This window comes from Canis lupus, chromosome 15 (assembly GCF_011100685.1).
Source record: "Canis lupus familiaris isolate Mischka breed German Shepherd chromosome 15, alternate assembly UU_Cfam_GSD_1.0, whole genome shotgun sequence".
NCBI lineage: Eukaryota > Metazoa > Chordata > Mammalia > Carnivora > Canidae > Canis > Canis lupus.
The window spans coordinates 16,053,145-16,080,315 of record NC_049236.1 but is presented as its reverse complement, the minus strand read 5'-3'; the positions used below and the strand labels follow the sequence as shown (position 1 = coordinate 16,080,315).

At 44.9% G+C, this 27,171-nt stretch overlaps 1 protein-coding gene across 12 annotated transcripts in view; it reads right to left on the bottom strand.

Moving 5' to 3' along the window:
- Nucleotides 1-27,171, bottom strand: part of ERI3 (ERI1 exoribonuclease family member 3) — a 128,073-nt gene that overhangs the window by 90,768 nt on the left and 10,134 nt on the right. For 7 of the 12 annotated variants that reach the window (XR_005370300.1, XR_005370299.1, XM_038558312.1 and 4 more), the window contains 3 exons: nucleotides 21,977-22,254; nucleotides 21,814-21,867; nucleotides 3,536-3,652 (listed from right to left, as the gene is read on the bottom strand). Coding sequence is in view for 9 of the 12 variants with exons in the window: in XM_038558308.1 (XP_038414236.1) it covers nucleotides 3,536-3,652; nucleotides 21,814-21,867; nucleotides 21,977-22,254 (449 nt within the window). In the remaining 3 variants the exon portion in view is untranslated. Of the gene's footprint in view, nucleotides 1-3,535; nucleotides 3,653-21,813; nucleotides 21,868-21,976; nucleotides 22,255-27,171 lie in introns of those variants that run through there. The other 5 variants (XM_038558310.1, XM_038558311.1, XM_038558313.1 and 2 more) reach the window with 2 other exon arrangements.

The following is a 27,171-nucleotide window of genomic DNA, read 5'->3' as shown; positions in this document are numbered from 1 at the left end:
CCCACTTGGGTTAATATATATTTGTAAAAAGCTTTCACATCCTCACAATGAAAGGTACTAGAGCAAAGCCAAGTATTATTAAGCTGAGAACCAGGGCTCACAGGCTAAACAGAGCTCAAAGACCTTAACCACTTAAAGCTGGAGAGGTGAGAGGAAGAATTAATGTGTGCTCTGTGGCTCCTTTCACCGAGGGATTACAGATTAACTCCCGCTTCTCCAGACTCGGAAACCACAAGGCGAGAGGCTTTTGACCCGGACTGATAACATGACTGGTTACTGAGATACCCTGCCCACACAAGGGCTTTGTCCAGGGACGAGCTGGCTTCATCATAAACACTAGCAACTACAGGAAGCAGCCCAGGACACTCAATGCCAATAGCATGTCAGCATCCAGCGCTTTCTCCTTTCACAGTTTATCTCCAACACAATCGTATTCTGACACCAAGACAGTTTGTTGATTACATAAGCACTTGTCTCTGTTGTGCAATCTGATAATCAGACCCACTCTTTCTCCTCAGACAAAGAGACCAATAAATCTCACCCTTTATAAGTACAGGTGCAAGACAAAGCCCTTTACTGGCATTTAGCAAAATTGGTAAATTTTTTTTCCTAGTTTTTTTCAAGACAGTGACAACAACAACAAAAAAAGACTACACATGGTCAGGGACTGTGCAGCAGCCCAGCTGCTACAGGCAGAGATCTGATGGGTTGGAGTAGACTCTAGAGGTGGTAGGGAAAGGGCTTGGAAGGGATGAAACTTATCCCATCCCGTCTCTGTCAGAAACGAGTCTCCAGGCAGACTGTCAACTGGAACTAAGAGAGATCTCAAGAAGGCTAACAACATGTCCATTACACAGAGCGGTAAGAGTGTCTGTATGTTGGCTGCAGACACAGAATCCCTCTTCCTGCTGCCCAGAACTGAGCCTGTCTCTCCCCCCACAATCATGTGCTTATATAGGTACTCAGGTGTCCTGTGTGTGCACAGAGGTGCACGTGCATGCATGCATACACATGCACACAGGCCAGGGTTCTTAAGAACTGCTTGTGCACAACAGAAAATTCTACTAGAGGAGCTGCTTAGGCACAACCCAGAGGTTTTGGGTTGTTCCTCACACCAGGGAAAGATTCTCTCTAACTATGATGATCTCTATCTCTACCCCAAAGGCAGCTACTGCCACACTGAACAAGGTCCCACCTCTGTGGGGACCACAGGCCCCCATCCTGTGTCCATGCCTCTCTTGACATTACAACTCCATCTGATATGGAGACAGGATAATATTTAGATGATCTGAGAAGAGTTCACTTACTCAAAAGAACGTGTCAGCAGGACAGTTACTTTGTGGGGGGGGCAGGGGTAGGGCAGTGGGCAACAAGGTATTGTTGGATACTCTTTGACAATACTCATTCATTTAAGGAACACGTCTTAAGCATTTACTTGACACCAGGCCCTAATGATGGGCCAGAGATGGATCAGATCTAGTTTCTGCCCTGAAGGAACTCACAGTCTAGTGAGGAGACATGTAAATAAATACAGTATAATGCATTTGATCAGTGCTTTGGGTGGTGGGACCAGCCAGGGGCTCAGGGAAAGCTCCTCCGAGAAGGTGACCCTGAGCAAGTCCTAGAGGACAAGCAGGGGTGGGGGAGGAGAGTGGGAGTAGCATCTAGGCAAGAGTATCATGTGCAAAGGCAGACTGGGAGGGGGCAACCTTAGGTGAGGGAAGTGACGGGGCATGAAGCAGGGAGATGTGAGGCTGGACAAAAAGGCAGGGAGAGTTGGGGGCTCTGGAAGCCTGAGGTGAAACAGCACCCTAGGTGCCACAGTTACATCTTCACTTTCAGATAAGGCTTCAGGACAACAGTCCCAACCCCACCATGCCGCCTGCCCTCCAAATTATGTATGTGTTCCTGGAGTGAAACTTTCCAGAAAAAAGAAATATAGCTCTCATCACAGTCTCACAATCTCTCCTCCCCTCTCCCAGAGCAGCAGCAACAGCAGCCCTGACCTCAAAAAGATCCCTTTTCCCCAATACTCTCAAGCATCACCCCTGCCCGGGGCTGAGTTCCATCCCTAAATAGCTACTAGCAACCTTTCCCAAACGCAGCTTAGCTGCAGCTGGAGCCCCCAGGAGGGGAATCCGCTCACAAAGAGGAAGAGAAGCACAAGAGGATACTCCATTTTCAGTCCAGTGGAAGCTCAGGTAACTGGCTGGCTTAAGTTAGGAAAGTCTTCCCTTTCCACAAGGCGATTTTCACCTTTAAAGTGGTGATTTTTTTTCCCACAAGGGGCAAAAAGAGCAGATCAGCGCCCCCTGGTGGTACAGGTGATGTCCAGGGGCAAGGGGGGGAAAAGGGTAGATCCCAGAGGGAGCAGGAATCTCAACATTAGTGGGAACAATGAAGGGGGTGAGAGACTACACACCTTGGCAGATGGATTCCTGCACCTAAAGGCTTGTGTGGGTTGGGTGGCAAACACTGGCATCAAGCTCAGGAGTGACCCCTGAAACTTTGTATCTGAGCTTAAGGCAGCCTCAGAGCCCACGGGGCCCTCCCACCAGTGGCAGGCAGGCAGGCAGGCATTCCCCACGCCAAGACAATCTTTTTGGGATCATTCAAGAACTTCTCCCTCATGTTTCACTCATATGCAGAAAGATCTCTAAATGACAGCACGAAGTCTCAAATGTACTCTAGCCCCAAATTCTTAAAAACATTCCAGAAACACTCACGTTTTCCCATGACTTCTACTACCACACATACTTGGTCTATGATTCCACCACAGCCTGTGGCTACCAGAGTACCTAGCATGATAGGTCATGGGGGAAGGCAGTTACAGAGGGTCTCAAGAGTAAGACCTCTTCAGGGGCACCTCCTTGCTTCCATTAGCTCTTCTGAGCCCCCTAGCAAGCATCAAGATCTCAGCTCAATTTCACAATCCGCAAAATGGGGCCAATACTAACCTGCTGGCTGGCCAAGTACAACACCTGCACAGGATAAGGATAAGGACGTTTCAGCCTCATACCCCACTTGGCCTGCCCTCTCTTTCTTCAACGATGGAGCTGTGCTTCCTACAAACTCAATCAATGCTTCACGCAGGGCCACTTTGCTCAAGGACAGGAAAACCTCACCAGAAGCTGAGAGCCCGAACATAACCTGTCCTTCCAAGAAGCTGCAATCTTCACCTCTCATCAGGAGGCCCCAAGGGAAATGGAACTGAAAAGAAGCTGACTCCCAGAACCACCACCCTGCAGTGGTGCACCACTCCAAGTGCCTGGTCACCAGGAGGGGGAGGGACTATAAGGAAGGGAAAACACTGGGAAAGCTGGGACCGATTGTGCTATTTCTCCTTGGGTCCCCAGTGACCACAGTGGTGCAAGAGGAGTGACAGACTTTGTAAAAGGCCAACTGCTGGGTCCAGTGCACACCTGCTGTAACCACTAGGAGGACTAAAGCTGTCCCAAAGTGGCATGTATGGTGCACCAGTGACCCAAAGGCTCCTTTTCCAGCAGCCCGTGCTGCCCAGCTCCAGGGCCCTTACCTCTGTACAGAAGGGAGTAAGCTGTGGATGGACTACGGGCTGGACATACATGTGAAAGGTAGACTCAATCTCCATGGTCCGGCCATTTAGCTTCAGGATGGGGAACTCGATGATTTCCTGGAATGGCAAAGACAAAGAAAAAGAATACGATTTTTTCTAGCCAACCATTTCAAGTAACTCAGAGTCAAGAATGACACAGTGTTTTGGACTCATTAGCTCCTGCCAAGCCAGACCCAAGACTGAGTAAGATGGTGCCAGCTTAGCTCTAACCCTAACCTTCCCGCTGTTACTACCCTCACAGGTGACAGGACTAGATCCCCACCATCTCTGGAAAGGAGAAAGAAGACAGTAGTACAAGCTGCCCCAGTTACCCCAACTGGTTCTCTGCCAGAAGCCTTCACTGGAGCCCATAAAAGTAGCCCCGCCCCTTCCCCTTGCTCAGCCTTCTGCCCTGAATGGCCTGGATCTCCAGTCACCTAGACAACCAGCCATAAGACCAATCAGAGCCTTCTGCATTGAAAGTTTAAGCAGAACCGATGAGTTTCTTCATTCATTTTCAAAAAAAAAAAAAAAAAAAGGATAAATAATAAATAAAGCCAAAGGGGATACTAAAGAGAAGAAGCAAAATGAGTAAGAGTAATAGGAGCTAGTGCCTCCCACCTTTCTTTCAGGCAGTACACCCTCCCCCAGGCTGCTCCCCCCAATCACTTAGCCAGCCCTTCCCAGTCCACTGGAACGTAATGGAAGAGAAGGAGGAGGAGTGACAATTTGTTTGGTGTCTCTAAGATTAATTTGTCTCCGTTATTTAATAGAGATGCACAGCACCAAGGTCCTGGTGTGCAAACAGGCTTGCAGAACGCTGGCTGTGCAGTATGCCTCCTACATCGCTCCTGGGAAGGGAGGAATGCACCAGAGGGGGGAGAGGGAGAGGGCAGGAGAGCACACACGCACCAGAGAGAAAAGGGAAAGCGAGGAGAGAGAATAAAAAAAATTATTGCTTTTTAATATTCAAAAACAGTTTGCAAAATTTAATCAAAGCAGAGGAAAAGCTAACATTTTTACCACTTTGACATTTTTATTAGCGCTTTCATAAATTTTTAAAACATGAATGGAATTAGTTTACAACACAAAAAAACTGCCCTGAAAACATCTGGAAGAGACAAATAGGAAATAATAAAAAAAATAAATAAAAGCAAAATCCTCCGAGTAAAATTAGCATGTGGAAAAGGCTTCCACTGCAGAGAGAGAAGGGGGGCTTTGCCCACTCTGTGGCCCCAGCAGTCAGCTCCAGTAGCATCCCTACCCCAGGTCCCCAGGTCTGGAAGGGACCTTTCTAGTACCACTAAAATCAAGGCAAACTGGTTCTCTCCAGGGACAGCCTGGAGAAACAGCACAGAAGCTGTTGACACCTGACCACGTGCAGGATGTGGACGAGTGAGAAGACAGGAGAAACAGCCAATGTCCTTGACATCCCAGGGCAGCCAGGTAGCCCCTCCCTCAAACACACCTATGAATGACTATCGGGCTTGTTTTTAAAGCATCTGTTTTTATCCAACACATTAAAGCAAGATGGAAGACCAAATCAAGGCAGAAAAATCCAAAGGTTCTGGTTGCATGGTTTCCCCAAAATGGGGAAGCTGACAGGAGCCCCCAGAGATAGGAAGGGTAACAAGGCTGAGCCAGAGGGGGCATGGCAAGGAGGCCCCAGCTTTGATTAGAGTAGGTGATACGTTTCCTTGCAACTTGAAGGGGGGGCTTATCCCCCAATTCCCTGGGCCCCTCTCACTCCTCACAAAGCACTCCTTAGCAGACCTGATGGACAATTTTGTGCTGAAAAATAAAATGGAGGCACATATGCATGCATGCACACGTGCACACACACACACGATAGATAGATAGATAGATAGATAGATAGATAGATAGATAGATAGATAGATATCGGGCCCCCTGAAAAACCAGATATCCAAGATTTCCAAACACTAACTCTGAAGTGGGAATCATCTGACACCCAAATTTATGATATATCTTGCTTCTCCCACTATGTAAAAGCAGCACTTCCCCAATAGGAGCTCCACTGGCTGGTGAGTTTGGCTGCCCTGGTGTCTAAAGAACAAATACAGCCAGTTCTCACTAACAATGTTAGCTGGGCCCACAATGAAATTTAACCTGTGACACAACTGTACTTTTCATTTAAACTTTCATTTGGAGAGAAGCAGTGTTTGGAGACCTGCAGTTTGTCCTGCTAATAAAGACAAGTGTTGGGACCTTTAAGGATGCCATTCATCTCTGGCTTTTATTAAATTCAATTTTCTTAAGCCCATGATACATTATGAAATTAGGAGTTGACATTCCTCTGGAAACAAAAATATCTATCAAACATAAATAGAAAAAAAACCCTCTATTACCAAGAATTTATGGCTTAAAGTTGATCTCTTTCCACTTTTTTACAAGCACATGGTTTGTTTTAGATATCTAAATGTTATTATAGACCTAGAATTTCATTAGTATTTATTATAAAATAGTAAGCGCTTCAGCTCCTGCTCTGACCAGCACCAAGTTGGCATCCCCAGTAGATTCTCTGAAAACCTGGCCTTTGGGTTTCCCCACTGCAGCTTGCTCTTCAAGCTCTCTTGCTGCTGGCTTCCTCACCCCTAGTGAAATGGAGCTAATCTGTGCTCACCCTCAGTTGTACCCTCCCAGAGAGGAAGAATAAGGCAGTCTCAGCTCTAAGCACAAAGAAGGGGAGATCCCTGAAAGGCATGGGCGTCAAGGACACAACGGACTGGACCTATGATAAACATACCTCTCCAGAGTCACTAGTCCATCAGCCACACCTCCTCAAGACCAAGAAGAGGGACTTTCAAGAGCCAATCTTAGAACATGACTCTGCATGGGCCCTTTCTCAGCACCATCAGCAGCTGTTGTAACAATGGCCCTGCACACTGACAGACTCATTTAAGCCAATGAGGTGCCAAAGAGGAGCTTCTGACAGAAGACCCCCCTGGGGAGTCAGAGCAGAAAGGATCTCACTTAGGTACTTCTTATCTTCCCATATTACCCAACCAAGCCCAGAACCTCAAAATACTGGCCTCAACAGCCCTCTCCCTCATGGGAAAGGAACCCTAATCTCTACCAAGTTGGCAGGACTCTGCAGCCAGTGCAACTGCAGGAGGCCAAACACTTAAGCAGTTTTCAGTTCATGAGGATCAGAATGGTAACAACAAAGTTACAGGGCGATCACATTAATTCCAACCAGGAGCTTGGGAAGCTGTGCCTCCCTGCTATCTTCTAGAGGATTACTCCGATAATGAAACTGTTATTCCTGCCCCTCCTCTTTTTCCCTCTCTATCTCCTAATTCCCCTGGGAAGAAGTTTTTAGTAGTTGAGTGTCTACCTCTGTGGAGGTAGCACCAGGAAGGAAAGAAGAACCACTGTATGTTCACCAGCTCTCTCTTGCTCCCCTAAGAGCAGTTTCACAATTCCTTACATCCGTACGTCATTTGCATTCAATTAAACTGCCTGAGTAGCGTCTACTGGGTGCAGGGCACTGTACCAGCGTTGGAGTGGGATTTAGAGAGAAGATGTAGCCTCTGCTTTGGAGAAGTGCACAGACTAGTGAGCAGAGAAGATACTGAACAAATAATGATGCACTATGATAAATATCTTAGTGGGGGGACATACTGAATGTTAGGACTTTCAACTTACAGTGTGCTTGCAAATACATTTTCTTATCTTACCCTTATTAATCGTGGAAGATAGGTCATATCAGCAGCAGCAGCAGCTCATAAACCAATGCTATTAAGCGCCTAATATCTACCTGGCAGGGGCTGGGTATAGACACATAGACAAATACAATGAGATATGGCTCCTCTGTCTAAGGTGCTTGGAGTCTGGGCAAAAGGTAAAGAAGAGCTGGCCCGACACCCTCAGGGACACATGGAAAATGGAATCATTTCATTCCTTCATTTGTTCTTTACCACATGGCTGGCAGACTGCTAAATGCTTAACAGGAATGACCTCATTGAAGCTTCCTAACAACCAACAACTCAGGAGGTGGGAATCGCTAGGATCCTTATTTTACAGATAAACTAAGGCCCAAGAAGAAGTGGTAACTTGCTTGAGGGGCAGAGCTGGGACTCCAAATGTGGAAATGAGATTTAAAGAGAACAAAATTCGCAGTTTTCAAAATCTGACGGGTCAAGAGCTGATTCTTCCAGCCTGAAAGGGTGTCCTTAGGAAGCTCGGTCTGCTGTCTCCTAGCAAGAGAGGCTGCTCTCAGTTACAGGAGCCCTGAATGTGGCCTACCCAAGCAGAAAGTCTTGGAAGCCCACTGCTGCAGAGGCTCCACTGCAACTGTGGTGACACAGATGGCGCTATGCTCTGAGCTCAGGGAGGGTGAGAACCAGGAGCCTTCGGTTTGCATCTTCAGCACCCAGCTGTCCTTGTTCTCTCCCTGTCTAGTGAGTAACATCTGAAGGGGCCAATAAATGGAAAGATGGAAGCCAAGTACATGGCTCTAACAGAAACATCTCTGCTTTTGCAGAGCTATCCACAAGACCAGGGAGGCAAAGTGATCTACTGAAGGTGAAAAACAGGGTATATAGATGGTGGTGGAGCCAGGATTCAAACCCAGACACAAAACACCCTAAAGCACTTTTGTCTCTCATCTTTAAGTGGCTTCTCATCCTCCCTCCACAACTGCTACAAACCACAAACATCCCAGTTTTCTGTCTGTCCAGACCAAGGTTTTCTGGAACACAGAAATTTCAGAGGTAAAACTGGGACAGTTGGTCACCCTACACTGTCCACAGCTACCTATACTAGTAGGTTGTTCAAGGACAGAGCACAATAGTCAGAAAAAGCTGGTCTACTGGTGGTGGATGGGAACTAGCCACAACTTGACAACTGAAGACAAAAGCCTCAGAACTTGGATCTCTCAAAGTATACAGGGTTCCAAACCTACTGCGTCTGTTGTCTCCCTCAATAAAGTGCCAGCAGCAAGCCTTAATTTGTTTTTTAAGGTGAAGGTAGCAGATAAAAAGGACGCACCACATAAACATTCTTTTACGTTTTTAAGAGAGCAGAGGTAAAAGCTGGAGCAAAGGTTTTAGACACAGTTGCTTTCTAGTTGCTCAATAAGGAATACTAGAGATTGTCTTGATTAACTGAGGACAAAAGTGTAATAGCATCGCAAGTGAAATTTCACACCTACAATCAGTAGATTACAAGAAATAAACGTGTAGGTTGCTTTCAGGGTATTCAAACTCCCTTCAACTAAAGTGTCTTCAGTGATAAGATTATATTTGAAGATAGAACAACAACAAAAGGATTTTAAGCAGAAGGGACTTAGGTTAGACTGCTGGAATTTCTTGACAATGGGACAGAAGGCTTAATAGTGTCGTGTTCTTACAGACCTTTTCTCCAAAGAACAGATTCTCCTTTGCCTGAGCTGATGGTTCTATGGTCCTGTCTGAAATAAGGAATCGGCAAATCATTTTTCACAGCTTCCTCCTCTCAAGCTAGGAACTGGCATTCCTACAATTTAGAGATGGTAACAACTAATCTATCCCTTCCCTCCATCCCTCTGAAAAAAATTCCAAAACGTGTACACCCCTACACAGACTTGATAGATCCAAAAGTGACATCACACAAGGTAGAAAAGGCAGTACATGGCAAAAACATGAGTTTTATGCAAATACTTGGTTTTTGGCTACCAATCCCATGCAAAGGACGGCCCTTCCTCAAGGGATCAAGGAGCCTCCTGGCCACAGGGAAGAGGGGAAGTTGAGAGGGGAAAGTGAAGGCTGCACTGGGCAACGAATAGGGCACAGTTTGCTTAACAGTTTCTCCCTTGAGGAAAAAAAAAAAAGACATTTTATGCACAAGGAGCTTATTTCTTAAACAAACACTCGTGGTTTTGATTTACACCACAGCCTGCTCCTAAATAATTTATGGCGGGTTAAATTTATTGCCGAGCCCTGGCTGGCTGCAAATTCGAATTGCCAAATAATTAGATTTTAGGGCAAAGCTTATAAATTACCCGTCGATTTGTCCGGACTTGTTTGTCAGTTGCTTTGTGCTTCGGGTCATCTTTGGCATTTGGCTGTTTGGGTTTTAATTGCTGATTTACACTTTGACAGATGAGAGCTGATGCTCGAAGTTTCAGGACAAGGAAGGGTAAAAAATCGGAGCTTTAAAAGGCTGATTTTTCACCTACATGTCCCTTTTCACTATCCCTATAGACCCCAAAGCAATTAAAATGTAGAAAAGGAGCTGAAAATAGACACTGCTATTCTTTATTGGGGGGCAGGGAGCGGTGTGCAGGATGATTTATAATTTACTTTTACTGAAATCTGAATTTAAAAAACAAAATGATAATACCAATAAATGAAGGAGACCAAAAGTTTCCAAAACTGCATCCTCACCCAGGAGTGTGCACACATGTGTCTACCTTCACATGACTCTGGATCCACCTCAGTTCAAGCATTCTTATGTACTCAATTGTAAATAACTGCAGATATTAGTGGCCTCTGTGAAGCTGACCCTTCAGGGCAGCAAGCAACCAAATGATTTCTTTGTAGCTACCTGTATATATATTGGTCATAAAATTAATTTAAGTAAATCTTGGGGTTGTGTGTAGGAGAAGCCCCCCAGAGGCAGGACTAAGGGAGGGTGTGGAAGTGGAAGGGTGCCAAGTCCAACTTACCATTCCAGTGGAGAGAAAAAAATATCTCTGGGTGGTGCCTCAGCTCTCCCCACTATGTTGATAGAGGACCTAAAGGCTTTCTCTATGTTTCCTGAAGCAGGGCGTGCTTCCCAGCCACCTGCTATATCCCAATACCCTGCAATGAGGCCATGAATAAGAACACTACTAGTACTAATTCTACTAATAAGAGCTAACTCCTATAGCTATTACATGTCAGGCACTGTTCTAAGCACTTATATTTTATCCTCCCAACAGTCCTGTTAAGACTGGTGCTATGATTAATCCCCTTTTTTGCCAATAGGGCAACTGAAGCATAAAGAGTACTAGTAATTTGCCTAAGGGCAAGTCATACTGTTCGTAGGTGATGGAGACTGGGTTCAAATCCAGATTCCAGTTCTGCAATCTACGCTCTATAAATTATTATGCTATATTGCTTCTCATCAGGACAGCCTCCACCTCAGTTTCCCTCATTCTGCAGGTCCAGAGTTCATATCCTGGGACTTGGGCACATGCAGTCAATGACTATTTATTTAATCAACCAATAAGGTGAGGAAAAGTCATGGAACATGCTCAGGATCACAAGATGAATCAGGGGTTTGGTTAGTCAAAGACCATTTCCCAATCAGTGCAAATACTGTACAAAGATCTGCTACCTTGGGGTAACAGGTGATCAAAACAGGCCCAGGCCCACTAAGGTAGACAGAGGTTCTGGGAAGTAGACCAGAGAAACTATCTGGGCTGTGGGAGCACCTCCTCCTGAAGGGGCTGCTGGTCTCTTCACAGAAGACTTATTTCCATGGGGTGCCTCATAGATTCCCTGTTCTTTGTACGAAGCAACTGGCCAGAAGCCAGGACAGGAAAACAGTTGTGCTGGTAGGATGGTAGATTTTTAAAATCACTGACCATGGAGCAACCAATACACAAACTGACATCCCACCTACAATGCACTGAACTCTTTTCTCACACACTGGCTCATCTGATCTTACATCTCTGTGAGGCAGGCATGATCACTGCCCTATTTTACAGACGAAAAAGCTAGGGAGGGGATCCCTGGGTGGCTCAGCGGTTTAGCGTCTGCCTTTGGCCCGAGGCGCAATCCTGGAGTCCCACGTCAGGCTCCCAGCATGGGCCTGCTTCTCCCTCCTCCTGTGTCTCTGCCTCTCTCTCTCTATGTCTATCATAAATAAATAAATCTTAAAAAAAAAAAAAAGAAAAGAAAAAGCTAGGGAGGTCAGTGGTTCTCAAAGCATGCTCCCTCACAGGGAGCATCCCATCACTTGGGAATTTATTAGAAATACAAATTCGTGGCCTCCACCCCAGACTCTGGATCAGACACCCTGAGGGGCCAGTAAGCTGTGTTTTAACCAGCTGTCCAGGTGATTCTGATCACAATTCTGATTACTAAAGTTTAAGAACTATTGATGTAGACCAGAGCAGTGTCTCTCAGACTTCAAATTACTTCAAATTTGATCTTATCAAATTACAGATTCTATTTAGTGCTGGAGCAGGGCCTGATACTCTGCACTTCTAATAGGCTCCTAGAGGATGAAAATGCTGCTGGTTCTTAGACCACACTTCAAATAACAGAGGTGTAGTCTGGAACATCTATGAGACTACCTCTTTCTCACAGATACACTGACCAAGTGAGAATCCAAGCCACAGGTTTTAGTTGCTTTCTCAGAACAAACCCTTACTTGGCCCACTCTCAAGCACCTGGGACAAGCCCTTTAGATCTGCTAACCACTCCTGGCTCTTGCCATCAGACATTTCATTAGCCTGGCCACCACAATCCTGGGGAGAAAAACTGGCATGTCATATCCCAGACTTTTATTGAGCAAGGTGGCACTCTCTGTTAGGAAGCCAGCAAGAGGTCTTCTTTCATGACAATGTGTGCTCCCTTAAAGAATACTGTCAAGATCAGGGCATCAGCTACCCACAGAGCACTCACCCTATCCTCTCCAGAGAAAAACCTTCCTTCTGTCCAAATGAATCAAAAAGCAGGATTGGATACTTTTCCAATGAAGACCTTCTTGAGAAAGACCTAACTGTGGCCACAGATCTGGAACAGGATCATAGCAATTCCTGCAATATCCTGAGGCACCAAGCTGGAGATTCTTCACCCACATCAACCAACCACCACATTCTACACCATCACCATTAGCTTCCTTTTAAGACCTACCCCCAGCCTTGTTTCTTTAGTCACTCATCTTTCTAGCCAAAGTGGACCTTATCAAAATGGCATGTTTCACATCCCATTCTTCAGTGCCTACCTCCTCCATTCCCAATTAACTACCAATCCCTTTCAGTCCCTCAGTTGGCATTTCATTCAAATGTTGCTAGCACTGGGGAAAGAAAAAACAACAACAACAACAAAACCCATGAACAATGCAGACAGACTCCCTGGAATTCCATTTTCAAACATCACAGTTTCAAGCCATGGCTCTCAGTTTCTATCACACTTTTGGAGAGCAAGATTCCAAGCTTTTTTTTCCAGTTATTAACCTATCTACCTAACAATCACTACCTATCTCCCATAGGCCAATGGCTAGTTCATCAAAAAGATCCTACTTACAACACCACTAAGGAACTCACCTTATTAGTTCTCACTAATATCGATTTTCAGAACACCCCATTTACAACAATAGGTTCCACCTTTACTCCTTGCCAAATCTCTTAGCACCACTGACTCCCAGGGGATCACCAGTATCCAAAGGAGCCACTAGCTACTTAACAGCATGGTTCTCAAGCTCACTTCTTTCCCAGCACATCTAAAAGCTACAATACATAACTTCTCCCCATCCCCACCATCACCACTTTAGTTCAACCTAACAACTCTTCCAAATAATGTCTCCTAATCAGGTTCCCCGCATCCATCTTTAACCCTCTGGAACACCTTCTCTTGCCATTCCTATGAACTTTGGCTTACAACATCTCTTTCTCTTTCTTCTATTCCATCCAACAACATCTTCACACTCCTTCTGGCTCACCAACCTTGCTCCCAGCCTCTGTACCATGGACTCCTTTCCTTTCAGCAACATCAGCATCTCCAAATAAGAAACTCAGCCAGTAGTTAGCCTCCAGACTAATCCTTGGCTGGAAGGGCCTCTCTCGGACTAGACAATGACCACAGCACTGGAATAGCAGTGGACTGCTACACAACAGATATGTTTTCCTGCCCACCGGCCAAGATCGCCCACTGCCCACTACATACAGGGACAGGACCAAAACAGCAGCCTATTCCAAGGTATCTGCATGTCAGGTACCTTGCTAATGTTTGTCTCTCCCTCCAGAGTCCACTTACCTCCTTTCCAACTCTCTCAGCACTGACAGGGCTTTGTCCATGGCAGCACTTCATGTGCACAAACCCTTCTCTGCCTGTCCCAGGCAGCTTGCCCTTCTGCTGCAGACCTACCAGCCTATGGGGCTAGTGCCAATCTGGGAACACTCTTATTTCAGGCTTTTAAGGCTATAACTTAATTGTCACAGTTAGAGCTCAAAACTCATCACATAAATATATAGCTGTGGGTTTTGGTTTTTTTTAAAGTATTGTGAACACCCAGGATAAGAGAATAAAAAATAATCATCCCAATAGCATCTTAATCAAAATGATGCAGGATCCTTTTCCCCAACAAGACAAAGAGATGAAGAAAACATCTCCTAATATCAGTTTCCTCATGTCAAACAACCAAGATCAATCTACAAAGTAAGAAATGTAATCAATATCAGAGAGAAGAAAAACAAGACAGGATGGAGGCAGGGAGAAGAGAAGCCTATGGACCTACCCTAAACACTCCTTTGGATTTCTCTTCTTCACTACCCCATTCCAAACTACTCACTTTCTTTCTATGGCTGTGTACCTGTTGCTGCTGTTCAGAGGGAGAGCTAATCCCCCATCTCAACGCCCTCCAGTCACCTCTGCTCTAGCACATTTTCTCTTATTACCCAGGCCTGCCTGCCTCTTCCCTAATCCTTCCATCGTGTCTCTCAATGTCAGTCAGCCAGTTGTTTATCAGTTTGACGGGTCTAAACCTCCCCAGTCTATGGAAGGTAGGTCTTCCCAGGGATGTCTCACAGATCCAGATCCAAACTGCCAGTACTCCTGGGGGTTTGGGGGAGGTGTCGTGTCATTCTCCAGCCCTTCCTTCTCCCCAGAGGCCGAGTAGCCCAACCCTGACAATACCTCAGGGCCTCAGCTCACATATTTTTTTGTTGACCCTTACCTTTTTGTCCAAACTTTATTGGCTAAAATTCTCTCAAACCTATTCTAGCCTTCATACTCTCACAGACCCCACTAAGACTGTCTACCTTGCGGGGTGCCTGTACAGCTCAGTCAGTTAAGCATCTGCCTTTGGCTCAGGTCATTGTCCCGGGGTCCTAGGATGGAACCTCACATCAGACTCCTTGCTCAGCAGGGAGTCTGCTTCTCCCTCTCCCTCTGCCCCTTCCTGCCACTCTTGTGCACTTGTATTCTCTCTCTCTTAAATAAATAAATAAATAAATAAATAAATAAATAAATAAATAAATAAACCAAACAAACAAACAAATAAATAAATGTAAAAACAAACAAACAAAAAACCTTCTAGCTTGAATGTGAGAAATACTATATAACCAATAGTGGATACTCCTACTAATTAAGCAAATGGTAAAATATCTGTCAGGTACAAAGTCTTCATTCTCTTTTCCTCTTTTTCAACACTCCCACAAACCACCCTGCAATCCAGGTCAGTTTTTCAGGCTTAGGTTAATTCATCCTGGCTTACTATGCAAGTACCTTCTTTCATTCCTGCTACAACAATTGTGAGAGGTGATAGGCTGATTTGGCCCCTCTTAGATCTACTAGATTTCTCTTTTTTTTTTTTTTTAATTTTTTTTTTTTATTTATTTATGATAGTCACAGAGAGAGAGAGAGAGAGAGAGGCAGAGACATAGGCAGAGGGAGAAGCAGGCTCCATGCACCGGGAGCCCGATGTGGGATTCGATCCCGGGTCTCCAGGATCGCGCCCTGGGCCAAAGGCAGGCGCCAAACCGCTGCACCACCCAGGGATCCCAGATCTACTAGATTTCTCTTAACATCAAACCTATGCAACCCCTCCTTCACCCCATGAGCAGGGTTGATCATTCTCCTCCCCTGACCCCTCACCACACCAAGTTCTCACCTGCATGATAAAATCAAATGCTTAACTGTGGTTACATATAGGTCTACCCTCCTCGACTATGAGCTCCTTGAGGGTAGGGACCATTTCTTACTTGTTTCTATGTCTCCAGCATCTAACGCAGAGCTTGAAGTTGCTATCTAAAGAGTAGAAAGAGGCCTTTTCATTGCCTCTAAAGTAGTTACAATGAGGTCAATGAGGTCCTCCCTATTCCTTTGCTTACTTGGTTGGTTTTGTCATGTCCAACAAAAACTTTAAAAGGCAGCTCAGTGTCACTGTTCGTTTACAGTCCCTGATTTCATTCATCATTTATCAATGGCCCTATTCTTTACAGCTCTTCCCCACCACCAACCTTAGCCCAGTGTCTAACAAAATCTGCATTCCAACAGCTGTCTCAGCCCTGGGGAGGCCACCAGGATAATAAGAGGCTAGGGGGAGGTTTCCTGATTTGTACTAAATTATGTGGTGATTTTGTTACCAATGACCCAATGCTCCCCAAGGAAAGTTCCTGGTCCCACCCCCAGGCAACTCCACAGCCCTAACTACACACCACAGCAGCTTAGAGGTATAAACCCTGGGGAAGATAGAGAAGCAATCTGAATAGAGCAAATAAACCCACTTCGATCTATGCCTCTGCTATGCCAAACACATAAGGCAGCACCACCACGCATCGGTGCTCCACTCCCCAGGATGTATATTTTACTTCTGCATTGCTATGTCTGCTCCAAATAAAGAAGGGTCCTTTGGCTTTCACATGAAGTTACAACAAGGCCAAGACCCGGACACAGCAAATGCTTGTTCCCATTCAGGGAGCCGTTGTGAGGACCCACAGTGACTGTCAGAGTAAAGGGATGGTGGGGATGGGGGTGGGGATCCCTGTGACAGACCACCAGGAAACAGCAGTCTGTGAAGGAGGGGGCTTTTTGGAGGTAGAGGGGGAAGCTTCCACTTTTATGGAAGCAGCAACAAAAAGGACAAAAGCGCCTAATGGGCTGTCCCATTCCCACCACCATCACTGGCCACCAATAGAGGAATTCATTTACGGTGACCCTGGAAAAAGAGATGTGTTAAAGCAGAAATATAACTAAAAAGAAAGGCAATAATTGGTCTGATGGGCAAGGGAAAAATTATACCAGGAGTCGGGAGCCTTTGCAAGAACACTTACAGCTCACACAGTCGTCATAACTCAGCCCCCTCAAGCATTTTGTGCTCTGCTTATGGTGTTAACTTTAATGTCTTAACATATAACACCATCCGCACTAACACAAAATACTACACACGCCAGATGAGGCTGAATTATAGTTGCTGTGGGAAGCATAACTTTGAATTTCCTGATTTGGGTGCATTTAATCTCAACCATAATGTTACATTAACGTCGGTTTTGCATTTCATTTCCCAGTTTAGAAGAATAGCGTCAGCGCCTTCGCCTGTCCATAGAGAAAAAAGTGCAGGCTGCCTGGGGCCCACAGGCTGATGGACCACAACCCAACAACTGGGCTCTGGCAATAGAAAACCTGGGCGGACCCCTCCTACTTGAAGGAGCCCTGACTAGGACAAGCAAATGGGGCGAGAAGGGTGGTTTCTTCTCTTGGGAACTGCCTTTCCATCCACTTGGAGTGCGCAAGAGCCAAGAGCAGGGAAAAGGCAAAGGTAAAATGCCCAGTGAGAGCAACGTGTGTATATGCAAATTGGCTGGATGCTGGGGGAGAGAGTGTGTGTGTGTGTGTGGGGGGGGGGGGGGGGTCCTGCTTTCAGCCCTGAATGCAAAAGGGAATCGATAGTTTGATTTGTAGGGATCTTAACCAATTTCCTATAAAGTTTTCCAAAATGTTTCTCTCACAAAGGACTAATAATGATGTATCAGTTCTAAGTCATACTGAAATCCTCCAAATGTCTCTCGGCTATATTATTATTTCTCCTGTCACCATTAACCTTCCTCTACCCTACCCTCCCAAAATAACCTAGCATCTGGACAATTTTCTATAAAAGAGAAACTCCTTTACTCATAGTTCTAACTCAAAATGCAGATGGGAGTTTCTTCAAGGTTTCCTTAAAAAAAAAAAGAAAAGAAAAAGAAAAAAAAGCCCCTGTGGACAAAGACCAAACACTAGAAAACCTCAACCCCAAAGGTCATTTTTCTCCAAAGTTATGGGCACTTGAATACAGATGAGAAGGAAAACAGTCACAGGGCAGCTGCAGAGCAGTGATAAAGAGACCATACCCAGGAACCTGATGGAGGGCCAGAGGGAACTCAGGGAGAGAGGGCAGCAGCAGCCAGGACTTCGTTCCCCAGGAAGGGAAAAACAGGGCTGCCTTCTCTCTGGCCTTCCCGATAGCTCAGGTTACTTCCTTCTCCTCCTGTGCTATGGCCTTACCTCATTGTCCTCACTTACATTTGCTTTGTTCCTTTCTAAACACGGAGGTGGTGAGAGAACTTGCCCCCAGGTTAAAGATGGACAATTTAAGATCCCACCAAAGCTTTCAGGCTGCTCTCTGGGCCTCAGGGTCACAACCACCATTATTCCATACACATCCACACCAAAATGAGCAACATGAACTCCTGCTAGCCAGGACAAAGGAGTCAGGACTCTCCCAAACCAGATGAAAACCTCCCTCCCTCCCAACCTACCCTAACATTTCCTAAAGCAAGAAAGGAATCCTATTCCCCAAACTTAAGAGTCTCTAAAGCAATTTAAACCACCTAAATTAATATTTAAGTGGAAAAATGTTTTCAAATGTAGAGTCTCATATTTTGCCAATATCTATCATGTTAATCGAAATCAAAACGTAAATCAAAAGGAGTGCAAAAATCAGAAAGTGAAGCCTATTATTGGTAAACCGACCACTCCAGTTTCACCTACCCGAACAAAGTACAAAAATAAACACCAAAAATGATGACAAATGGAAAATACTAGATGCTTCAACATGTTTATAACCAATATTGTTACTCATCCAAGCACAACAAAGCTTATACCTGTTAGTTCTCATGGTGCCATTCCTTAAGGACAGTCCCAATAAGCTGTCACACGGACTTCTGAAGACCAAAAATAGATCAGAAAAATGAACCCCATGCCAAGCCTCCAGAGAGATCTTGGCCCCAAACTTGTTTCTGCCTCCTACACCTCCTACACCTGGGAGTAATGGTGTAAGGATTAGAAACGGACTGGGTAGAGGCTTCAAGTATTGAAAGCAACTGGAAGCCAGGGAAAAGGAGGGCTGGGATGGTTCTGACTCACAGTCCCAATCTCATCCCCAGGAAGCACAGAGACTGCCCAGAAAGCATCTCTGTCAAGTGGACAGCCATTAAGCTGTTCTAAGAGAGCTAGGGAGGCCTGGATTCAACCTGCAGCTCATCTTCTAGTCCTTTTCCTGTCCCTCTAAAGGTTCATTCTCATCCCAAATCTCAATCTTTCCTGTTTCCATTTAAATTCATTTCTCTTTTTTTTTATCCTTATTAAAATGAGGAGCAAGTTATTAGTATACTCCTTGGAACAACTACCGCCCATATGACGAATTTTTTTTAGTCTGAATAAGAAATAAGTCACTAAAACATATTCAATGTCTCTTCTGTCTTTCTAAGCCCTATTTTCATACCCCTAATGATTTTTTTCCTCTTATCCTGAGCTTTTTCAATTTCTCCACTGCCCCCTACACAGCACAGAGGCTCTAATGACAACCTGACCTATGATGACCTCAGGAAAGGATGCTATCCTATGTGGAACTGACAGCTTCTCCAAACCATCTTCCAAAATCCTTCTGAATCCTACCAGGATCCTGCTATTTGCAAACTTTAGAGAAGATGTTTTTTTTTAAAAGAGAGAGACGCTTTAAGTTGCCACAAACAAGTCTCAAATCACTCCTGAGCTACCCATTCCTTTCCTGAGAATGATCCAATGGGTAGTCCAAGTGCCTGGCTGCCTGGCCCCAAACTCACCTTCCTACCTGTTGATCACAGCATTGTGGAGGCTTAATGAAGTAGAGATGCATTACATTTATCACTTACCCCAGATCCACTCAAATCCATCACTATGTCACAGCAAGAAGTTAGATTGATCTGACAGGATTTGCTCTTCTTCGCAAACCCATGTAAGTTATTACTCAGTACCCTATGCTCTTCTAGCTGTTTGCTGATTGATTATCTGACGATCAGGTCAAGTATCTTCTCTGGAATCACAGTAAACTAACGGGTCTATAATTTCCTAAGATCATTCGTATTCCCCTTTTAAAGATAAGCAAGACAGTGAATGCTTCTTCTGGAGTTCTCTAAAGCAACAGCTAATGCTTTCTAATAATGAGCCAGGGCAGCCAATTCTTTAAGTGCCCTTGGAATCACATCATCAGGGTTCATTGATTCTGGAGATAATCTTTAATCAGGCCCCAGATCCTGGTCAACGGCATGAAGTCTTACCTCAGCCTAGGTCAGGAAGGCCTTGGTGCCTAAGTCTAGGTGGGAACTTGGTGATACGAATGATTTAAATCTGTATTGCATTATATCTTCAGCATTGCAATAAATAAATAAAAAGAACAATGCCCTTGAAAGAGAAATGAAAGGTGATACTGACAGACCAAATTGAGACATGAATCAGGCTTCACCTTCAGCAACATTGACAAGACCGTCTGTAGGACAAGAGAACAGAGCTACATAATTATCTGAGCTTACAATCTAACTGAAAAGTTCAGAAACAAACATACATAGGCATGTGCCAGAAAGCAGAATGTAGAAAATGCCTTAAAGGAGGTGTCAAGTGATTATGAGAGTTCAGAAGAGGGATGACTCATATCCAATAGGGATGTGTTGATTTTAGACTCATGTCCCACTAGGGCTTACTCAGTTATCAAAATCTACATCAGTAAGGGAGATAATATGGTGTGTTAGGATATGGATCCCTGATTTCTAACCTAGGAGAATCCATGTAACCAAAATTCCCTCCCACCACCCAAGAACAGCCAGCACAGAATCTCCAATAGTTTTGGGAGGCCAAGAAGACAACTCTACAGCACACACAGGAACAGGCAGCTGAGAAAGTAAGGGTGGTTCAGGCAGCACCTAAGCCACATTCCTTTTTATGCAAAGTTCCTTCCCTCAGGACATTCTCCTCATCCTGCTCCTGTCATCCCAAACCTCCACAGGCCTAATTCCACTGCTCCCAAAGACAGACCACAACTTGGGAGAATATGAAAGAGGAGAGAGAAGAGGGAAGGTAAAAGGGTGGTGGTATCTCCTTTATGGAAAATAATCTACTATTCTAAAGATAGAACCTCTTCATGGGGGAAAAAAACAAAACAAAACACAACCATGAGAAGTGAACCCAGTTTATCTTCGAATGGACCCCACTCTTCCCTGTCTCCCAATTGCCTGATGCTACCATCCCCTTTTCCCCTATCCTCCCTACCACTGAAAGCTGCTCTCAGACTAACATGTCTATACATCCCAAATTACACCTTAATAACCCAGCCCCAGGAGGAAGAGTTACATAGTCCTAGAGCTGGGGGTACTCAAGGCCTCCACAGTATAATGAACTGCCACATCGGTCCCAAATCATTCCCCCAAAACAAGTACCAAGCACACCATTGTCTCCAAACACAGGTGCCTCTCTGCTGTTAATCCAAACTTCCTAGTAGCACTACCTTAAAAGGTAAAACGTCTCTGAACACAGTTGACGAGTAAGGGAAAAAAAAAAAAAACAAGCAAAGAAATTTTCCTTTCCAACAGACCAACAGTTGTACTGGTTCAGGGTTTCTAATGCTGTGAAACACCATCACCCCCAAACTTAGTGACTCAAAACATCAACAATCACTTATCTCTCACAGTTTCTGCCAGCCAGGAATTCAGGAGTGGCTCGGCTACCCAGCCTGGCTCAGGGTCTCTCCTGAGGTTGACGTCAGATGGCCACTGGGGCTGGCAGATTCACTTCCAAGACAGTACCAAGAAACATGAATAGCAAGTGGTACTGGTATTTAGCTAAGAATCTCAGTTCCTGTACACATGTGCTTCCCTACAGGCCATCTTCCCTACAGGCCACTGGAGTCCTCAATGCATGGCAGCTGGCTTCCTCCAGAGCAAGTGATCCAAAAGAGCAAGGCCAACCGCAGTGCTTTTTATGACTTAACCTCAGAAGTCACACGATGTCTTTTCCTCTATATTCTCCTGGTTACACAAGGCTATCCCTGATTCAGTATGGGAGAGAAACTACCAAGGGTATGAATCTTAGAAGGCAAGGATCATTGGGTGCCATCTTAGAGGCTGACTACCACAGTATTCCTTAAAATAACATGTGGCAATAGCAGGAGAAGGAAGGAGGGAAGGGAAAGGAGAGAGGAAGGATGGGACAGAAGGAAATATTTTGATTCCCAAAGGCTGAGACCAGAGAGAAACAATATGCCCCGTTCTCTCCAGACACTTCTCAGGTCTACCTTACCCTAGCATGCCTGAACCAAGTCCGGCTTCCTAGGCAGGAACTCCCGATGAGTAGCTGAAAGCCAGGAAGACATGAGAAAGTTCCTCTGGAACACAGAAAGCAAGACTATCCTCCCTCCCTCTTTGCCCACCCCACCTTTCTGAAGCAATGATGCAACAGTTACCTGAGGATGAATCTGTGGCTTGTCGCACGTGGCCTCAAAGTCCAGCACTAAAAAGTAGTGATACCTCTGGGGAGGGAAGGGCACCATTGCCGCCATGGATGCGCCAAAGCCGTGGGCCGCCAGCTTTCTGGTGGATATGGAGCAGAACTCCGGAACACCACAGGGAGAAAATAAGTGGGAGCCCAGCACTTTTCTTGCTCTTGAAAGTAAATATGAAGAAAATCGAGCTGCTCCAGTCTGTAAAGGTGCTAGCATTGAACATCCAGAAGCATCTAAAACTTAGGGGAGGAAAGTTTAAAAAAAAAAAAAAAAAAAAAAAAAGAACAAAGAGCCTGGGTTACTCCCCTCCCACTGCGGCCCTGTTCCATCTGGTCTTCAGGAATAGTCACACAACATGAACCACTCCCCAGTGTTTCTGGACCCCTCTTCTAAATCAACAGTATTCATTACTGAAGTTCAAGACCCTAATACTGGTCCCTGCAGCATTAAGACACCTCTGGGTCTCCAAGATCATTCTCAGGACAACCTGTCACGCTGGCCTTCATCTTTAAATGGAGCTCTAAAGTTCAAAAGAGAGGGGAGAGAAAAATTCTGTGGTCATTTCTCAGGTGGCAACAGTTAACAACATAAAGCTAAGGTTCCCAAAGTAGCATGAGGTGACCCAGCTGCACAATCAGTCTCAGGAGCTAAGGAGCCTCAGACAGAAGAGTGGAAAATGCCAAAGATTCTCTCCTCAGCTCCATTACAAGCCAGTGGCCCCTTGGCTTTCCAGTGCGCTGCTCACGTCTCCACATACCCTCCCTCCGGTCTCCCAAGGTGAAATGGAACACAGCCAATCACAGGGGAGCTTGCTCCTGACGTGCGGGCGCTGCCCCCGCCCACGTGGCAGGAAGTGGCACCCTGGGGGAATGAATGCCGCCTGGAAAGCACAGCTGGCAACAGCCTCAGGCCTTCCCCCCATTCGCTGCCTTCAGACTCTCTCTACTAGAGGCCCTGAATGACTGCGGAACTTTTTTAAACAGGGAAGAAAAAGAGAAAACCCAGATGTGGCAGTAATGGGAGCACTGCTTTAAAAAAAAAAAAAAAAAATCTAGTAAAGTTTTCTGACTGAACATGTGCAAAAAAAATTCCAAATCACTTTTCAAGTTTTCCCTTTAAATTTGCAGAATGTCTGCTCCTTAGAGGGTTAACTAAATATAAAAATCAAAGCCTAAGTTTTACTCACAAATAACTCAAGCTTCCCTTAAAAAAAAAAAAAGAGGAACAACCAGAAATTTTGTTTTTACGCCTCTTACACTCAATATTCAAATTCACTCAACTTTAATCCTCAAAGTTAAACAAGAAATCTCTCTGCTCAAAGCAGCAATGGCCATAATTTATGCCTTCTGAAGCCCCATTCTAATAGAACCAAAAGCTTGCCTCTGAAAGGCTGCAAATGGGCACTGGCTCCTTCCTGTAGGGCTGAGAGGATAGAAAGCCATGAAGTCCAGAGCACCCTCAGAGGCAATGAGGTCCCTACTACCTGAATGGACATGTACAATGCCAAGTATCACTTTTCCTCCCGGCTCTTCCCTGACTCACTGAATGACTTACAATAACTTGCCTATTTACTAAGACACATGCTAATGTGGGTCCTCAATTTCCCCATCCCTGTAGTGAGATTCCATGGAGATTCAGAGGTGCTAAGACTGAAAAGTATTATAAACTCATGGATCCTACAGAGCACAGCTTGCTCTCACCATGGCTTTACAGCATCTCCAAAAATGCAGCCTCAACTCTTCAGCTCAGGGTAGACAAAGGCTGGCTGGGATTTCATTATGGAAATCCTTGGAAAGCCAAAGGGGCCAACATTCCTTTGAAAACCAGATCCAAAATAACTTCACATCACCCCCACCCCCCTTCCTTGAACTGGAAGCCTTGCTGAGATGGGAGACACCAGTCTGTTCAGATTATGCAGATTATAGGATTATAGTTTGGATCCAAAGTCCCTCAGGGCCTTAGAACTCTCCTCTAACTCCTTAAAGTCAGGCCAGGATAAGGACATTTGAGAGTCCTAATGTTTGTTAATATGCAGAGAGTGTGTATATAGTATATATAGTCAACCAGACCCCATCTACCAAAAAATACCAGCAATTAAGCATAACTAAGGAGGGTTTCCAGGTCTGAATCCTGGCTTAGCCACTTTTTTGCCATGGCACCTTGGGCAAGCTCTGTTCTTCCATTTCTCACCTGTAAAATGACAACAGTAATAGCTCTTAGTCCTTAAGTGAGAATTAAATGAGAGGACACATGTAAAGCACTAAGAGCAGTGTATGGCACATAGAGGCTCAATAAATATTAGCTTACTATTATTACTACTACTATTTTATCGGGCTATACCCACCTGGCCAGGCCTGGATCCCCATGCTTGGGGGCTACATATCCAATTAATGTATAAGGCAACCTCAGAGAGTAACATCAAAATTTCCTGCATACCCAGAATGCTCTAAACCTCCCATATAGCATACTATATGTGCCCTCTTCCCTTCCAAGAACAACACATTGGTCTTCTTGCCTACAGGCCTTGCCTTCTCACCTGATTTCTTTCACCCACATCAAAAAGCTGCTCTTGCAGGTTAGTCCTGAGAATAAACAATAGGAGACCAGGCCTCCACATGTCAGTAATCACTGGATTCTGTACTTCCCTTACTTCTAAAAACCAAGTTCAACTCAAGACAAGACACAGAGGGCAGCTCTTCCTCTTCCCTTCCTGAAAAAGTCAATCTTACAGCTTTAGAGCCATTAGTTGTGGCAGAGTAAGGTTAAGTATCTACAAGTTGAGTGGGAGGAGCAGAAGAGTCTGGGGGTGGGGGTGGAGGGTATTAGAGCCCAAGCAGAGTAAGGAAGGAATCTGTACAGAGGCAAGAAGGTGTGATGTAGCATGTCATAGCCCATGTGGGGTGTGGAGGGCATGGGGAGGTGGGAGCAAGTCTGATGCAGGGAGTCATGGGCAGGGTAAAAGAGGCAGTCAAGAGGGGGAAAGAGCAATGGCAACAATGGGAGATTGGTTACATACAGAGGGATTGATCAAAGAAGAGCATATATTAAGGGTGATGAGAACCAGGTTTCTCACTGTTAGAGGATGGAATTAAAATATGGAAAGAGGAAAAAAAATCCCTAGTGTCAAATTAAAATTGGAGGAAACAGTGTGAACTCATGGTTTCTGGTATATAATATATAAAAATAAAGCTAGACATAATTGTGAATATGAATACACACACACACACACATACACACACACACACCCATCTATTTTCTAGCTCTGCCTATCAAAGGGCCAGGGAGCAGCAACACTCCAGCAGCAATGAGCACACCTAGCACCCAGCTGCCTTCTAAACAACATTCTTCAGTAGAAGAACCAGAACTCTTTGGAGAAATGGTTGATTCCACGACTGTGGCAAGAAAAGTACAAAATGAGTCTAGAACATTTTGTTTTGGGGCCAGAGAGCAAGCGAATGCTCAAGAATGATGGGAACTTATCAAAAGGATACAGAAGGGACACCTGGGTGGCTCAGAGGTTGAGCGCCCGCCTTGGGTCCAGGGTATGACCCCGGGGACCCAGGATGGAGTCCCGCATTGGGCTCCCTGCGGGGAACCTGCTTCTCCCTCCGCCTGTGTCTCTGCCTCTCTCTCTCTGTGTGTCTCTCATGAATTAATAAATAAATCTAAGAAAAAAAGAAGGATGCAGAAGCCAGCTTGAAGGGGCTCTGACTGGCAAATAAATGATGATATTAATAGATTATATTGCATTGACTAAAAAAGGAAACCATGAGTGTAAAATACACAAATTAATTAATTAATTAATTAATTAAGTCTGATAAGGGACAGTCACATAGTTTCAAACTATCTCCCCACAGAATGTTTATTAATCATAACAGGAAGTAAGTATACAATGGAGAAGCCTGGCAGACATCACCTTAATCAAGTGATCAAAATGAACATAATGGGATAAATCAAAATCATGCACATGACAGGATGCAATGAGAATAAAGCATCGTTTCTGTGATATTCCTGTCAAAGATGCATAATCTAACTCTAATCATGAGAAAATATCCAACAAACCCTAATTGAGGGAGAGTCTACATAATAACTAGCCTGTAATCTTCAAAAGTATCAAGGTCATGAATGTCAAGGAACTTTTACTGAGCAAAATTTGAAGGAGATTAAAGGGACTTGGCGAACTAAATGCAATGCACATTCTGAACTAGATCATTTTGCTACAAAGAACATTACTGGGACGATCGGCAAACTTGAATGGGGTTTCAGAATTAGAAGGAGGTAAAGTACCAATATTCATTTCCTGGTTTTGCTGGTTGAACTGTAGTTAGGAAAGAAAATGTCCTTGCGTGTAGGAAATGCACCCGAAGTATTCATTCAGGGTGACGGGGCATTAGGTCAACATTAACTCTCAAATAGTTTCACAAAAAATCCTTTGTACCATAATTCCAGCTTGTGTGTAAATTTGGCCTATTCCAAACTTTTTAAAAATTATTTTTTAAATCTATACACTGCACTGTGGTCTAAAAAAGAGAGAGAGGAAAAAAAAGAGAGAGAAGAGAGGGTATGTGAGGGCTCAACTCTCCATACTGCCCACGGAAGGCAGGCTGTAGGCTGTAGGCTCTCCTTCAGCAGGGAGGCTAGCAAAAGCCAGCCCGTAAAACATCAAGTTTCCAGGAGAAGAGCCCCCACTCAATGCCCCCTCACCAGGGATTCCTACCACCATTAGAGCCTTCTTAGGAAACACCCCTACACTCCCTGCAGAGGCATCCCACCTGCCTTGCACCCTCTGGCATCTTACAGATTCCCCTTTCCTACTGCTATCTTTATACTTTAGTCACAAGTTTGTAGACTATAAGCCTCTAACTTGTATCATCAATTGGGACTTTGAATGTCTAGTCAAGGGGCAGAACTCAAAAGGAACAGTTTATGATTCTATATATTTCTGCATACTGTCTCTCATCAGAGACCAAGACTCGCACACGTTTATTCTCAGACATCCTTTTTCTTTTCCTAGTAATTAAAGGCAGTAAGTAGCCTATGGCAAGGAGGAAAATAAATTATTCCCTCCTCAAAAATGAAAGGATCAGGGCCCCAGTGGGGACAGGGGAGTGGTAAATAGGGACTGCTGTGGGGCCAGGCCGATTTGGAGAAACAGG